Source organism: Quercus robur, chromosome 10 (genome assembly GCF_932294415.1).
Source record: "Quercus robur chromosome 10, dhQueRobu3.1, whole genome shotgun sequence".
Classification (NCBI taxonomy): domain Eukaryota; kingdom Viridiplantae; phylum Streptophyta; class Magnoliopsida; order Fagales; family Fagaceae; genus Quercus; species Quercus robur.
This window is the reverse complement of record NC_065543.1, coordinates 6862539-6876713: the sequence shown is the minus strand read 5'-3', so window position 1 is coordinate 6876713 and position 14175 is coordinate 6862539. Positions and strand designations below refer to the sequence as shown.

The following is a 14175-nucleotide window of genomic DNA, read 5'->3' as shown; positions in this document are numbered from 1 at the left end:
AGTTGATGAAGAAAGAAAAAATTGGTCAGGATTTTTTTTTTATTTTTTTTTTCGAACTGTGAGTACAGAGGACAGGAGTTTTGGGGGGTGGTAGGTAGGCAACGGTACCAGTGCAAATGAAAGTGTATCAAAGAAGACAAAACAAAAGAATAAGAAGTAAAGAAAGGAATTCTGTGGGTCAGTGGGTGGATTTTTTGAGATGAAGAGAAAGTGAAGTTTTGTTTTTAATGTTTAGACTTGAGCGGGCCAGCTTGTTTTATTTGGAGTACATAAGGTGATAAGGCCTAAAATTAAAGCTGGGCTTGGGAGAATATTTGAGCTGGGCTTGGGAGAATAGTTGAGAATTGGGCATGGGGGGACTGGCTGTCTAATATTGGGAGGGCCCAATTTTTTTTTTTACCTACTCTAATGGAATGTTTTTTTTTTTTTGCAGGGGCTGGGGCCCCCCTAAGCCACTATGTGGCTCTGCCCCTGGACGCAACATTTATGTGAGTATATTGAATAATTTTCCTTTTAAGGATAAGGATTTGGATTTTAAGTTTTAGTTTAAATTTAAATGATGTGAACGGATTATTATATGGTAGAATTTAAACCTATGGAGTTCACGCCATAATGATTGTTCTTATCATTAGACTCAAACACCAATTGGCTTAGTTAGAGTTTGAAGTTTGAACTCCAAATTCGACAACAAGAGACTCAACCAGTTAAGTTAATTGAAACCTACATAGAATAGCATTTTTTTTCCTTTTCTATTGGTTTAATATATGGATGGGTTTGAGCTTTAGTCATAATGGATTTGAAATTACTAGGGCTAAGAAGTTGTTTCAAATCCATAATATCTTTTCATTTTAAAGAAAAATCTCTATGCTTGAAATCATCATGTGCTGTTAAATTTATATCAACCAATTTATGCTAGCAATGGTTCTTCAAAGCCCTTAATTTTAAAATTTCAAATCCAAATAAACCTAAGTGTGTTTGAAATTTATAATATCATTTTAAAAAAATTTAAATGGATTTTAAATGATTAGGTCTAACCATCTAAGAAGCTATTTCAAATCCATAATATCTTTTTTTTTCTAATAGAAAAAATCTCCATGCTTCAAATCGTCATATGCGGTTAAATTTATCTCAACGAATATATACTAGCAATTTTTCTTCAAATCCCTTGAATTTTAATTCTCAAATCGAAATGAAACCTAAATGTATTTTTGATGTGTATTTGCTTTGATGTTTCAAGATTGGCAAATCAAGTTCGCTAGTAATTCTTGATGGCTCTTATGACCAAGGAAGGCGCCTCTTTGTCATTTCCCCGCCAATGGATATATGATGTCTTCCTTAATTTTACTGGCGAGGGCACCCGCAAAGATTTTGTTGATCATCTATATGCTGCTTTGGATCGGAAAGGAATAATCACCTGCAGTGATCATGAACTTGAGAGAGGAAAAACCAAATGGGAAGCAATTGAAGAATCAAGGATTTCAGTCGTCATTCTTTCAAAGCACTATGCTGATTCCCTTTGGTGTTTGTTTGAACTTGCAAAGATTGTGCAATGCCAGAAAGAGAAGGGGCAAACAATTCTTCCGGTTTTCTTTGATGTTGATCCATCTGAGGTACGGAACCAGACGGGGAGTTTTGGGGAAGCTTTCGAGCATCTAGTAAAATTTTTGGAGGAAAATATGGAGGAAGAAAATATGGAGGAGGAAAATATGGAGGAGGTGCAAAGATGGAGGGCTGCTTTAGCAGAAGTGGCCAATATTCCCGGATGGGCATTACAAGATATGTAAGGTTTTTTCTTCTTCTTTTTCAATTCCTTCCATTCTGGTATATTGGCCAAAAAACTAGTGTATGTCGAGGCTCTCTGGAGGCCGTGCTTTCATTTCCATTTCTACATAGATGCTACAGGTATATGGACTTTGGAGATGCCTGGCTCTAGGTCTGTATAGAGATCCTTGAAGAGATTAATGGAAACTGATTGTTTCAAGAACAGTTTTTATTATATCATTGAATTTTAATGACTACTCACACTAGGTGCTTGCTTTCATATTTCAAACACCTTATGTAGGAATGTGTAATTCTTTTTATATCAGTGCCAGTAAGAAAGTCCTAGGACACATTCGGACTTGGTCTTTTCACTTCTTTGTATGACAACACCTTTAGAAACTAAGACCTCTTTGACTTATCAAAAAAAAAAAAAAAAAAAAAAACCTTTAGAAAACTCATTGCAGCTAAATTTGACTTTTTGTATTCCAGCAATTCTAGATATTTGTAGATAAAAAAAATTCCAGTAGAGGCGATGGTGTGGTAAACTGGCTTTAGCTGACCAGAAAAATTCTGTGCTGAAGTCTTTTTCTGAATAGTTCAGTAAGTTAGAAGGTGTAGCTTTTCCTCTGAAGAGTGTGTAGCATATTGGAGTTTCTTCAAAGATTGGCTTGGACTGGGTGGAAGCAATTTTAGAGAGACAATTAAAATTAGGAAATCCACAAAAGAATTCACATCTAGAGAGGAAGAATTGAGAAATTTTGAATATGAGGACTATAAGAAAAACTAAACTGATAGTTATATAAGAAATAACAAAAAATTAATGGGGTCTTTGAAAATGATTTAGAATATTTTCTGATAAGTAATAAAGATTTTATTAACTACCTATAAAAAATAAAAATAAAAATTTATTAACAGAAAAAAGTACTCTTTGTTCATGATGATGAACACAAAGTACCTAAAATCAAATACAAGCAAATAAGTTATAGAGACTAAATAAAGTCTGAGAATAAAAAATCAAAGTACAATGCATAAACCTTCAAGCCTGAGACCAATCAAACAAAGTCCTGATAAACAAGAACTTCAACTGGTCAGTAGATTTAGCAACATCCTCAAAAGTGCAAATGTTTAGTTCCTTTCACACTAACCACATCTGACATTCTGGCACCAAATTCCAAACTTCGGAGGGATGTTTTCCCAACCAGTTAGCCAACCAAACAGAAGAGATGCTACCATCTCTGGCCCAGCATTGCTGATCTGACACTTTAAGAACTAAAACTTAATATGGTTTAGACACTATACTAAAATAATTATATGTTTATAGATAAGGAATTGTCTATTATCTAGTAGAAATCACTGTCTTTAAAATTGTTGATCGAGTGTTCTTGTGCGCTTCGCACCACTTCTTCGATTTCTTCTGCAAATTATACCAATTCCTTCTTCTTCTTCTTCTTCTTCTTTTTTTTTTTTTTTTTTTTTTTTTTTTTTATTCTTCTTCTTCGTTATTGTAATTCCTTAGGAGAGTTTTTTGTTCACATCATGTGTACACTAGTCTTCCCCTATATTCTTTGGGGAAATTGCATTTTTCCCCTTAACTACAATGCAGTTACAGTGTCCCCATAAACTTCAAAACTGATCAATTTCCCCCCTAACTATTTGTAATAAGCACTTTGCTCTCTGCTGTGAGGGTTTCTCTCAAATTGAACAGAAAATTCAAATTTCTGTCATACACGTTTTTTGAGAAAATAAACTTTTTCATTAAATTTGACTGAAATCTTAACAAGTGGGAGTAAAGTTCTTATTACCAATAGTTAAGGTATATTGCTTAGTTTGTGAAGTTTTTTGGTGGGACATTGTTACACTATAGTTATAGTTAAGGGAGTGTAAGCAATCCATATTCTAAAAATATATATACACACACATATCCTTACGAAAAATGCAACGGCTGGCTCTCTTCTTCCCTTTGTTATGTATTCCAACCAAAATAAAGCAACAAATACATGTATTTTCCCCCCGCTCTCTTTCCCAACTTTTGGCTTGACTGAATTAATATAATCTATTTGAAAGGATCCTCTGGGGCTACTGCATGTATAATCCTTTAATTCCTCTTGTATATTTCTTTCTTCATTTCATGTAATCTTTATTACTAATAAAAAAAACTAAAATCCTGGCATAATTATTTATGGCTGGTTCAGACTCATCAAATGACTGTTGTTCATTCTCCTTGCAGGCATGAGTCAAAAGTTATCCAAGACATTGTTGGAGTGATATTGAAAAGAGTTAGTCCCCCATTCTCAGTTAAGGACCTAGTAGGGATAGATTCTCATGTGGAGAAAATAAATACATACTTAAGGATAGGGTTGAATGAAGTTCGTATGATAGGGATATGTGGGATGGGTGGTATCGGCAAGACAACCATTGCAAAAGTTGTTTATGAGAGGTTGTCTAATCAATTTGAAGGAGGTAGCTTTCTTTCTAATGTTAGAGTAGTTACTAAAAGAAGGGGTTTAATTTGTTTGCAAGAAAAACTTCTTTCTGACATCTTGATGGTTAGAGATATAAGAATCTTCAGTGTTCAGGAAGGAGTCAATCAGATCAGGAATAGGCTGCATACGAAAAGGATACTTCTCGTTCTTGATGATGTGGATCAATTAGAGCAGTTAGAAATATTGGCTGGGAAGGGTGATTGGTTTGGCCCAGGCAGTACAATTATCATTACAACAAGAGATGAATATTTGCTGAGTATACATGGAGTTGATGAAATATATAAGCCTAAGGAAATGAATAATGAAGAAGCGCTTCATCTTTTCAGTTTGAAATGTTTTAAAAATAAACAACCTCCTGAAGCTTATATGGAGGTGTCTAATCATTTTGTCAATTATGCTGCTGGCCTTCCTTTAGCTATTGATGTTTTGGGTTCTTTTCTGCTCAATAGAAGCATCACTGAATGGGAAAATGAATTAAAAATCGTTAAAGAACATTCTCTAAGACAAGTTCTTGACGTGCTTCAAATAAGTTTTGATGGGCTGGAGGAAATAGAGAGGGAAATATTCCTACATATCGCATGCTTTTTTAATGGGGGGGACAAAGATCGTGTGGTAGAAATACTAGACTGTCTTGGCTACTACACGGATTTTTTATTAAATATTCTCATTCATAAATCTCTTTTAAGAGTTTTATCAGACAATCGATTGTGGATGCATGATCTACTACAAGAAATGGCTTGGCAAATGGTTCGCCGAGAGTGTGCTATAGAGCCTGGAAAACGTAGTAGACTGTGGCTGCATGAAGACATTGACAAGGTGCTGACAGAAAATACGGTAAGAGGTTAAGTAGAAACCTTGAACTTAAGCATGACCCTATTCTATTACTGAAGAAAATATACTTTTGAAAACTATTGTACTCTTTTGTTATGCAATTCACCAATCCCTTGTTTTTGATTATCAGGGAACAGAAGCTGTTCAAGGCATGGTCTTGGATTTGCCTACGCAAAAAGAGGCACACTGGAATCCAAAGGCCTTTTCAAAGATGTGTAATCTTAGATTGCTCAAAATTCAGAATGTGCAACTTCCTTATGGGCTCACACATTTTCCTAATGCTCTAAGATTTATTGAATGGAATGGGTATCCTTTAAAATCTTTGCCACAAAATTTCAAAGCAGACAAGCTTGTTGAACTTAACATGTGTCATGGAAAAATTAAACAACTTTGGGGGGGAGTAAAGGTAATGTTGTTACTCACCTTTGTATTAGTTAATTTTACTAAAAGTAATTCTATGATTAAAGGAATCTAATCATTCTACAATCTCTCTCTCTTTTCTTTTTTAATTTCTTGAACAGTATTTGGACAAGTTAAAATTCATCAAGCTCAGTCATTCCCAAGATCTTAATAGGACCCCCAACTTCACAGGGGTTCCAAATCTTGTGAAAATAGATCTTGAAGGTTGTTCAAATCTAGTTGAGGTTCACCCATCCATTGGAGCACTCAAAAGGCTTAGTTTTTTGAATCTGAAAGATTGCAAATGCCTTAGAAGTCTTCCAAAAAAGATTGAAATGGAATCTCTTGAAATTCTTATTCTTTCTAGTTGTTCAAAAGTCAAGAAGATTTCTGAATTCTCAGAAAGCATGCAACAGCTTCGGGAGCTTTCTTTAAATGGGACAGCAATAAAAAAGCTACCTTCATCAATTAAACATTTGACTGGTCTTACTTTGTTGAATTTGAGAGATTGCAAAAATCTTGTGTGTCTTCCTAGTGTTGTTTATAGTTTGAAGTCTCTCAGAGAACTCGATCTTTCTGGATGCTCAAAGTTGGTTGAATCTCAAGTTCATGAGAATTTGCGCACTCATGAACCTGAAATTGAGCCAACTTCTTTTGAGAAGGAAAAGTTTTTGTCTGCTCGTGGAAAAGAAGTTGTAGAGACATCTAATGAAAAAGGAAGGATGCTGTCCATTCTTGAAGCAGAAATTGAGACTGTACCTTCTCAAACTGAAGGTCAGGGAAAATCTAAATTGTATATGCATGTTGGAGAACCAGTCGATCCTCCTACTCCACAGTCTGTCTCAACATCAGGTACAAGTAAAAAAGCTGCAGTAGAACAATCTAAATTGTCTGTGCATGTTGGCGAACCAGTTGAGCCCTCTACTCCACAATCAGTCTCAACATCAGGTACACGTAAAAATGCCGCAGAAGAACCGACGACAATACCTCCTTCTGGTAAGAGCAAGGGAAGTCAACCTATCGATGTAGTGGAAATTGAGCTTCCTTGTCAACCTGACAGTCAGCAGTTGCTAGAACTGAGAAGAGGTGCCAAGAGGTCTATTGAGCACACAGTGGGGATGATTTTGTCACACTTGTGTAATACTACATCCAAAAGAATTGGTGTTCATGGAAGTGGTGGGATTGGAAAGACCAGTGTACTGAAAGCTTTGATCAATCACCCCAAAACAAAATACTTGTTTGATGTGAATATTTGGGTGTCAGTCTCTAGAAATTGGAGCATGAGAAAGATTCAAAATGAAGTTTTACGACAATTGTCATTGTTGGCAGCAGACTCCAAAACGGATTCTGAAATTGCAGAGGAGCTATTTCAATCTCTAAAGTGCCGACGGTTTTTGTTGCTTTTGGATGATGTTTGGGAGCAGATTGATCTACATGCAATCGGTATTCCTGATCTCACTTTAGAAAATGGTTGTAGGATGATAATTGCAACAAGATCCCTGGGCGTGTGTCACATTATGGCTACTGATGTGGAGATTCAAGTTGAGGGACTTTTAGAGGAAGAAGCTTGGGAGTTGTTTAGGGAACAAGTGGGTGGGATTGTTGATTCTCCAAATATCGAGCCGCATGCTCTAGCTTTAGTTCAAATGTGTCATGGTCTGCCATTGCTAATCATTGTTACTGGAAGGGCACTGACTAAGGAGATTGATGCTTTAGCCTGGATCCATGCAGTGAGGGAATTTTCACGGTGCAGTGCACATGGGATGTATGGTTTTGAATCTCTAATCCAAAAATTGAAATTCAGTTATGACAGATTGGAGGGTCTCGAGTTGAAGAGTTGCTTCCTTTATTGTTCCTTATTTCCAGAAGATTGGGAGGTCAGCATATTGGATTTGGTAGAGTACTGGATCCATGAAGGTTTGATTAGTGGAAATTGGACAGATGCATATAAGAGGGCGCATGATATAGTTAATATTCTTGTAGGTGCCTCTCTTTTGCAGAGCTCAGAAGGTAGTCTCTCTATCAAAATGCATGATCTCATTAGGGATTTAGCATCAGGGATCTTGTCATTAGAGGCAGAAGGTTGTCAGTTTCTGCTTAGAAATTATTCAAGAATGACACAGCTATCAGACACAGAAAATAGTTCATTGCACAGATCACTTGAAAGTTTTGAAGGCAATAGACAGTTGATTCTTGAAAGTCATCAGTTCTTATCAAGGGCTGCTGCAGGTCTAACTAAGCCACCTTTAAATGAGGAATGGGAAGAAGCCAAGATGATATTTTTGAAGGACAATGAGTTATCCAGACTACCTGAGAGACCAAATTGCCCAAAGCTTTTGGCATTGTTCCTCCAAAGAAATCATCATCTAAGAATGATACCTTCACCGTTCTTTGATTTAATGCCTTTTCTTAAAGTTTTGAACCTATCCAAGACCAGGATCAAATCCCTGCCAAAGTCACTTTTTAAGCTTATAAAGCTTGAGGTACTTATTCTACGTGATTGTGAATGTCTCGTTCTGCTTCCATCTGATGTTGGCTCTCTAAGACAACTTGAGGTGCTTGATCTCCAAGGAACTGAGATTGACAAATTACCTGATGAGATTTCTGAGCTGGCTTCTTTGAGGCACTTAAAAGTATCGTTTTATGGATCTGTCAACTGGAGTGAATATGTTAAGCTTCCTCGTGAATTGGTTTCACAGGGAATAATATCTAGTCTCCATGAATTGGAAACACTGAGTCTTGATGTGTACCCAGGAGATAGAAGGTGGGATAAAGATGTGAAATCTGTCATAAATGAGGTGGGGAACTTGACAAAGTTGATTGCCTTTTCTTGCTATTTTCCAAAAGTAGAGTTTCTTGAACTCTTTCTTCAAACAGGCATACCATGGATTCGAGGATTAACCAAATTCAAATTTGTAGTCGGCCATGATGTGAAACGCTTTGTAGCTCAGGGTGTGGACAATCTGGAGTTTGATCATGTCCAATGGGGTCGATGCTTGAGATTTATAAATGGTGAGATGATACCAGATGCAGTTGTGGAAGTATTAACTCGTGCTACTGCTTTCTATCTAGATCATCACATCAATGTTTGCAGCCTATCAGAGTTTGGAGTCAGTAATTTCAATGGACTGAGATTTTGTGTACTGAGAGAATGTCCCAAGATTCAAACAGTTATTGGTAGCAAGGAACTTTCTGAAGCTGTATTTCCAAATCTGGAACACCTAAGTATTAATTATCTGTCAAACTTCAGAAAAATTTCGGAAGGAATGATACCACAGGGAAGCTTTGCTAAGCTAAGAATTTTGACACTGCATGCATGCCCCAATGTTCAATTTGTTTTTGCAAGCTCCATGCTCCAGTTTTTTTCTAAGTTAGAGGACTTGATAGTTGAAGATTGTCCAGCCATTGAGGAGATCATATTTCAGGATCCAGTTGTTGATTCTGGTAGTGATAAACTCCCTAGCTTGAAACGGTTAAAACTTCACTATCTACCCAGATTGGTTAACATAATGAAAGGTGTGTGGTCCCCACTAGAAGGCATTAGCTTATATGATTGCCCTAGATTGAAGAACCTTGGCATCGACTCCAATACATGTCATACCTTAAAAAAGATTAAAGCAGAGAATGATTGGTGGGAAGATTTAGATTTGCAAGATACATTACGCTTGCGTCTTCAAGCTCATTTCACCCCTATTTGTGACAACGATTTATGATACGTATACAAGCATTAAAATGGATTTATCCTGTTTGGCACCATTGGTTGTTTTGATCACTTGGAGATCAGGAAAAGGAAGAGGCCACATCTAAAAGGATCCAATAGGAATAAGAATTATTAACTTCTGGTGTAGTTGATTGCACTAGTGATGTCAAACAGAGGTGTACAACCCAGCAATCACAATATTTCTGTGACAGGTTTGTGCTTTATATTTTAACTTGCTTTTGAAACTTCCATCTCATATTGAATCATTTTATTTTCTTTTAAAATTTAACACTAGAGAAATGCTTCTAGATTCAGCTGTATTCATTATTTTAAAGGTCCTGGTTGGAACAGTTCTCAAAAAACCATGTTTTATTTTAAAAAAAAAGTACCAATAAAGTGTTTACCTAGATGTTTTCAGCAAACAGTTTCTAGAAAACTGTAATTCAAAAAAAATAGAGGTTTTGAGCAAAATAACCTCCTTCAGCCTTTCTATTTTGTAAGTTAGACAACGTTTGAAACAATTTTGGAAAATAGCATCTCGAGTTTCAAAAAATCGAGATCCACTTAAAAAACTCGACCTTCAAACACTCGCGTTCTGAGTGGGAAAATGCCACATAGATCTCGAGTCTTTAAGACTCGAGTTTTATGCAAAAAATTTCACCTATAGTGGCGTTTTTAAGCTTTACAGTGACGTTTTAAATCCCTATAGCGGCGTTTTCCTGCAAAAAATTTTTGTAAGTAGTTTAGGGTGCCCTATAGTAGCGTTTTTAATCCCTATAGTGACGTTTTAAAGCCATATAGCGGCGTTTTTTGCAATTTATGGAAATCGAGTCTCTAAAACTCGATTTTCAGCGCGATTTTTTTTCTCCAAATCGAGACTTAAAAACTCGAGTTCCATCTGGAACTCGAGTTTTAGATACTCGAGATGTTATTTTTCAAAATTGTTTTGAAATATGACAATTAACTAAATTGTTTAATATTTATTGTTATTTTAAAAAAAAATTCAAAAAAATACCAAGGAAGCAGTTTTTAGGAAACACCAAAATGGTGTTTTTGACTGTTTTCAAGGAATTGTTACTGGAAACATGTAGAAAACATGGCTCATTAACTGCAAACATCTAAATAACTGAAAAATGTCTTTTAACTTCAAATTGCGTTGTCCTAATGACTCCATTTCAAACAAAGAGAGGCATTTAGCACTGCATCATCCCTTCAGCCAAAAAAATCTACAACGGTTAATATCTTACGGGAAAATCGCAATTTGATGAAGCTAATGACCTCCTAACACTCTTTACAAAATGGTTGCACCTTTGTTGTTGTTTTATTTTTTATTTTTTATTTTTTGGGTTCTTGTCTGCTCTTATTTCCTCCATCTACAACATCTTATTCTACATCTTCAGGCCATGGTGTTGTTCCTGGCCTGATAAATCTTCTTCTTTACGTCACCCTCTCTCCTTTTCTTTGAGCCATCAATATGGCTCTCCAGTATATATTTTTTTTTTTCGTTCTGCATTTTTTTTTTTTTGGTTGAATAATATGAAAGTTCATAAATTTTATTTATTTATTTCTTCTTTTCTTCTCAGAGCTGGAATGGAGGAAGTTTATCTAATTTTTCCTTTCAATCTCACTGAAAATTGTTCAGATACGCAATTTGAAGCGCATCCAAATGAAAAAGTCAGCTTGCACTTACTGTCTTTGCTATTCTCTGCAAGTAATTTCTCAATGTCTCCAATATGAATTATTTACATGGATTTTTTAGTATTTCATCTATCATGCTCATGATTATTTTATTGTATATTTCCGCAACTGCTTTGGGAATATTCTTTTGCATTAGGGTTTTGCTTCATTTTATATATGTTTTGATAGATAATTAAAGTAATCTTATTAATGAAAAGAGAAAGGAAAAATACAAGTTGTTCATGATGATGAATGCAGGATAACATAAACAAACAACAAAGAAAAAGAAATCAAGAGGTTATTCTAAGAGAAAACATAAACTCAGAAAGAGAGGAACAATCCATAAAACCCCAGCACTGAGACCAATCAAAAAGACTACATTGGCATAGAACTTTAACTCTTCCAACTTTTTCTTATTATCCTTGAAGGAGCAGCGGTTTCGTTCCAACCATACAATCCACATCAAAGTATCAAACAACTTGGAATCAAATTCCAAATATCTGAAGTATGATGCCAGCAAAATAATAACTCTGCCACAAAGCCTGACATGACCCATTGAATACCAAAAACCTGAAGCATAGAAACCCATAAAGAGCATACAACAGGACAAAATTTTTATTTTTTTGATGGATATGTACAACAGGACAATGAAGAAGTAAGTGGTCCACAAATTCCCCATTACAATGGCACATATAACACTGATTTGCCAAAGAGTGACCCCTAAGCATGAGATTATCCAAATCAAGAATCCAACCATGAGCATCTCTCCACAAAAAGAAAGCTGCTCGTTTAGGAACCTAGTTTTCCAAACACCCTTCCAAGGGAACAAAGAATTCTAAGCATCCTGGATCTCATGGTAGAAAGAGCGGGAGTCAAACTTACCATTTCCTTTGAGGCACCAACAAAGAGTATCACTCCCTACCCCTTGGGAATACGAGTCTTGGAATAAGAGTATATATTTTATATATATATATATATATATATATAGAGGTTAAACTCTTAGACTAAGAAGCACGGTCTTAGACCATATACAGTTTCAACCAAAATTCTGTTTTGTATTCCAATAGAGGTTTTGTCACAAGTGAGGAAGTTTCTGGATTTATTATCTACATATGGTTTATGAAGATTTTCCTTATTTTCTTTTATTTTTATTTTTTAAAATTTGTAACTGAATAATGATGACATTAAGTTCTGCACTTATGTATTTTGCTCCAAAAGGGTTGCTATTTTTTCTTTTTCATGTTTTATTTATTTTTTTTTAATTTTTATTTCTGTTATGTTTTCTTTTAATTTCTTTGTCAAAGTCTGCCTAGCTATGTTTTTAGTGTTAAATACTTAATTTGGTTGTTGTTGTTGTTGTTTTTATTTTTTATTTTTTATTTATTTTTATTAGAACTTCACAGTCTACGTAGATATGTTTTTAGAGACAAGTGTGGTAAATTGTTAGTAGTCCTAACTCCTAACATTATCTACCAATCAGGACTTCCTCATCGGAAAGATGAAAGCTTACATATATTGATCGGTTACCTAACATATTATTATCATAAAAGTGCTTTAAATAAATAGCATGGAATTATTTTTCTTGATATATCATCTTAGAAATGCATTTTTATTCTGTTTATTTACATTATGCTACTTGTTGGCAAAAAATAATTATTGTTACACTTAAATGTTCAGCGTCAATACTGCTAAAACAGAGTTTTTAGTCACGTAGTAGTACTAATTTTTTTTGAATTCAGATAGCAACTAGATTCAGACCAAGAGCACATTCTTATATATATTTTGATTTATTTAAGCACTAATTGATTTATTGGACTTTAAGCTCAGTTTCTAGATTGAAAAAAGAGGTCCTCTAGAATTTTGTTTATAGTGAAAAAATGACAACTGGGTGCTTCACGTTGAAACAGTTTTAGTGCTTTAAAGTTTGATGAAATTGCCATACAACTGCTTTTTATGTCAATGCCAACGTGAGGGAATATACAATATGTTTGAAGTTAAAAGCACTTCATTTCTTCCCTGTATAAATTGAGTTTATAGTTTAAGGTGTTTGATAGTTGTATTGTGATTTCCATATTGTAGTTGCAGCCTTTGAAACTCCAAATTTCCCTTGCAATGCTCATGCATTACACCCTTATTTTTGGCTGGTATTTCCAGATTATGGGAGTTCAAGTGCTACTTGAAGTTATGGTGTTAAGATCAACTGCTAGCGGTTCAAGGCAAAAAGGTCCACTCGCTGTTTCAAATGCAACCTCCAGTGAAGGTGCCGATTCAAGTGCTGCTGGTGGAGGGTCTGAAATAGTTACTTTTGTGAAATTGTTTTGCTAGGCAGTTTCAGATCATCGTGTAATTAAAGTGGCTTTGGAATATTTTGGGCAGTGGTAGTCGTGTACTTGTGTATTTGGAAGTGGTGATGGAAGGGTTCTTTTTTTTTTTTTTTTCTTCTTCTTCTTCTTCTTCCTCATTTTTTTTTTTTTTTTTTTGGGTGTTTGTGTGGAGAATAAAGTGGTAATGAATATGGCTGTGTTGAATGTGTTTATGACAAATTTGGAATTTTATGATGTGTGAGCAATGAGCAAGAGCGGGTTCATGTTTATGAAAACTAGTCTCAATCTCTCATTATGCATGGAAATATATAATTATTTTAAGATGTTGTTTAATGTATAATTTATTTTCCAAATTTTATTATAAATAATTTATTCGCCTTAAAAATTAAATAGTTTCTAAAAGAAATTTTTTATAATGAATTAGAATTTATTAAAAAAGAGAAGCAAGATCTACAATGAAGTTCGTAACACCAAACCAGCCACATACGCTACAAATTCCAGTTTCTATTTCTCTTTTTTTTACCAATATATATTTTTATCATTTTTGGTGTTTTTGATTGACATTATTATTTTTTTGATATGGCCACATTCTTCAAACTATTATTATTATTATTATTATTATATTTTCGTAATTTCTTTTGGTATAACTAAAATTTTTAGGCGAAAATCACATTTTCGTCTTTATATTTTCACGCGATTCTCACTTTGGTATATATTTTTTATTTTCACCGCTTTTAGTCTTAAAAAAAATAAATAAATAAAAACAAAAACAAAACAAAACAAAACAATATTGTTTTTGTCCTTGCTATCATCCCATGAATGGAAATAGTTTACATAGCAAACAGAGTGTATCATTAACACACTAAATGTTGACATCAGCATTAAAATAATAATATAATATTTTATTTAGCATTTTAAAAATGTCACATCATCCTTTAAAAACAAAAAATTAATTTATTAATTTTAACTAAAAAAAATTAAAAATAGAATTAAAAACCAA

At 34.5% G+C, this 14175-nt stretch overlaps 1 protein-coding gene across 6 annotated transcripts; it reads left to right on the top strand.

The window, feature by feature from the left end:
• Positions 1-469: 469 nt before the first annotated feature.
• On the top strand, positions 470-13508 carry LOC126703669 (uncharacterized). 6 transcript variants are annotated; one of them, XM_050402720.1, is made up of 7 exons: positions 470-488; positions 1238-1780; positions 3989-5078; positions 5206-5481; positions 5597-9386; positions 10817-10848; positions 13006-13508. In XM_050402720.1, the coding sequence occupies exons 2-5, from the start codon at positions 1269-1271 to the stop codon at positions 9185-9187; spliced, it is 5469 nt and encodes a 1822-aa protein (XP_050258677.1). In that variant the 5' UTR covers positions 470-488; positions 1238-1268; the 3' UTR covers positions 9188-9386; positions 10817-10848; positions 13006-13508. The 6 variants fall into 6 exon arrangements, with proteins under 6 accessions (XP_050258677.1, XP_050258674.1, XP_050258676.1 ...); XM_050402717.1 differs by having other exon boundaries at positions 10817-10885; XM_050402719.1 differs by having other exon boundaries at positions 10817-10885; positions 12931-13508.
• Positions 13509-14175: the final 667 nt, after the last annotated feature.

Coding starts and splice junctions, on each gene's coding strand:
- LOC126703669 (XM_050402720.1), top strand. CDS start 1,269: ATGGCTCTTATGACCAAGGAAGGCGCCTCTTTGTCATTTCCCCGCCAA. Junction 1,781..3,988: donor GGATGGGCATTACAAGATAT/GTAAGGTTTTTT, acceptor TTCTCCTTGCAG/GCATGAGTCAAAAGTTATCC. Junction 5,079..5,205: donor AGGTGCTGACAGAAAATACG/GTAAGAGGTTAA, acceptor TTTGATTATCAG/GGAACAGAAGCTGTTCAAGG.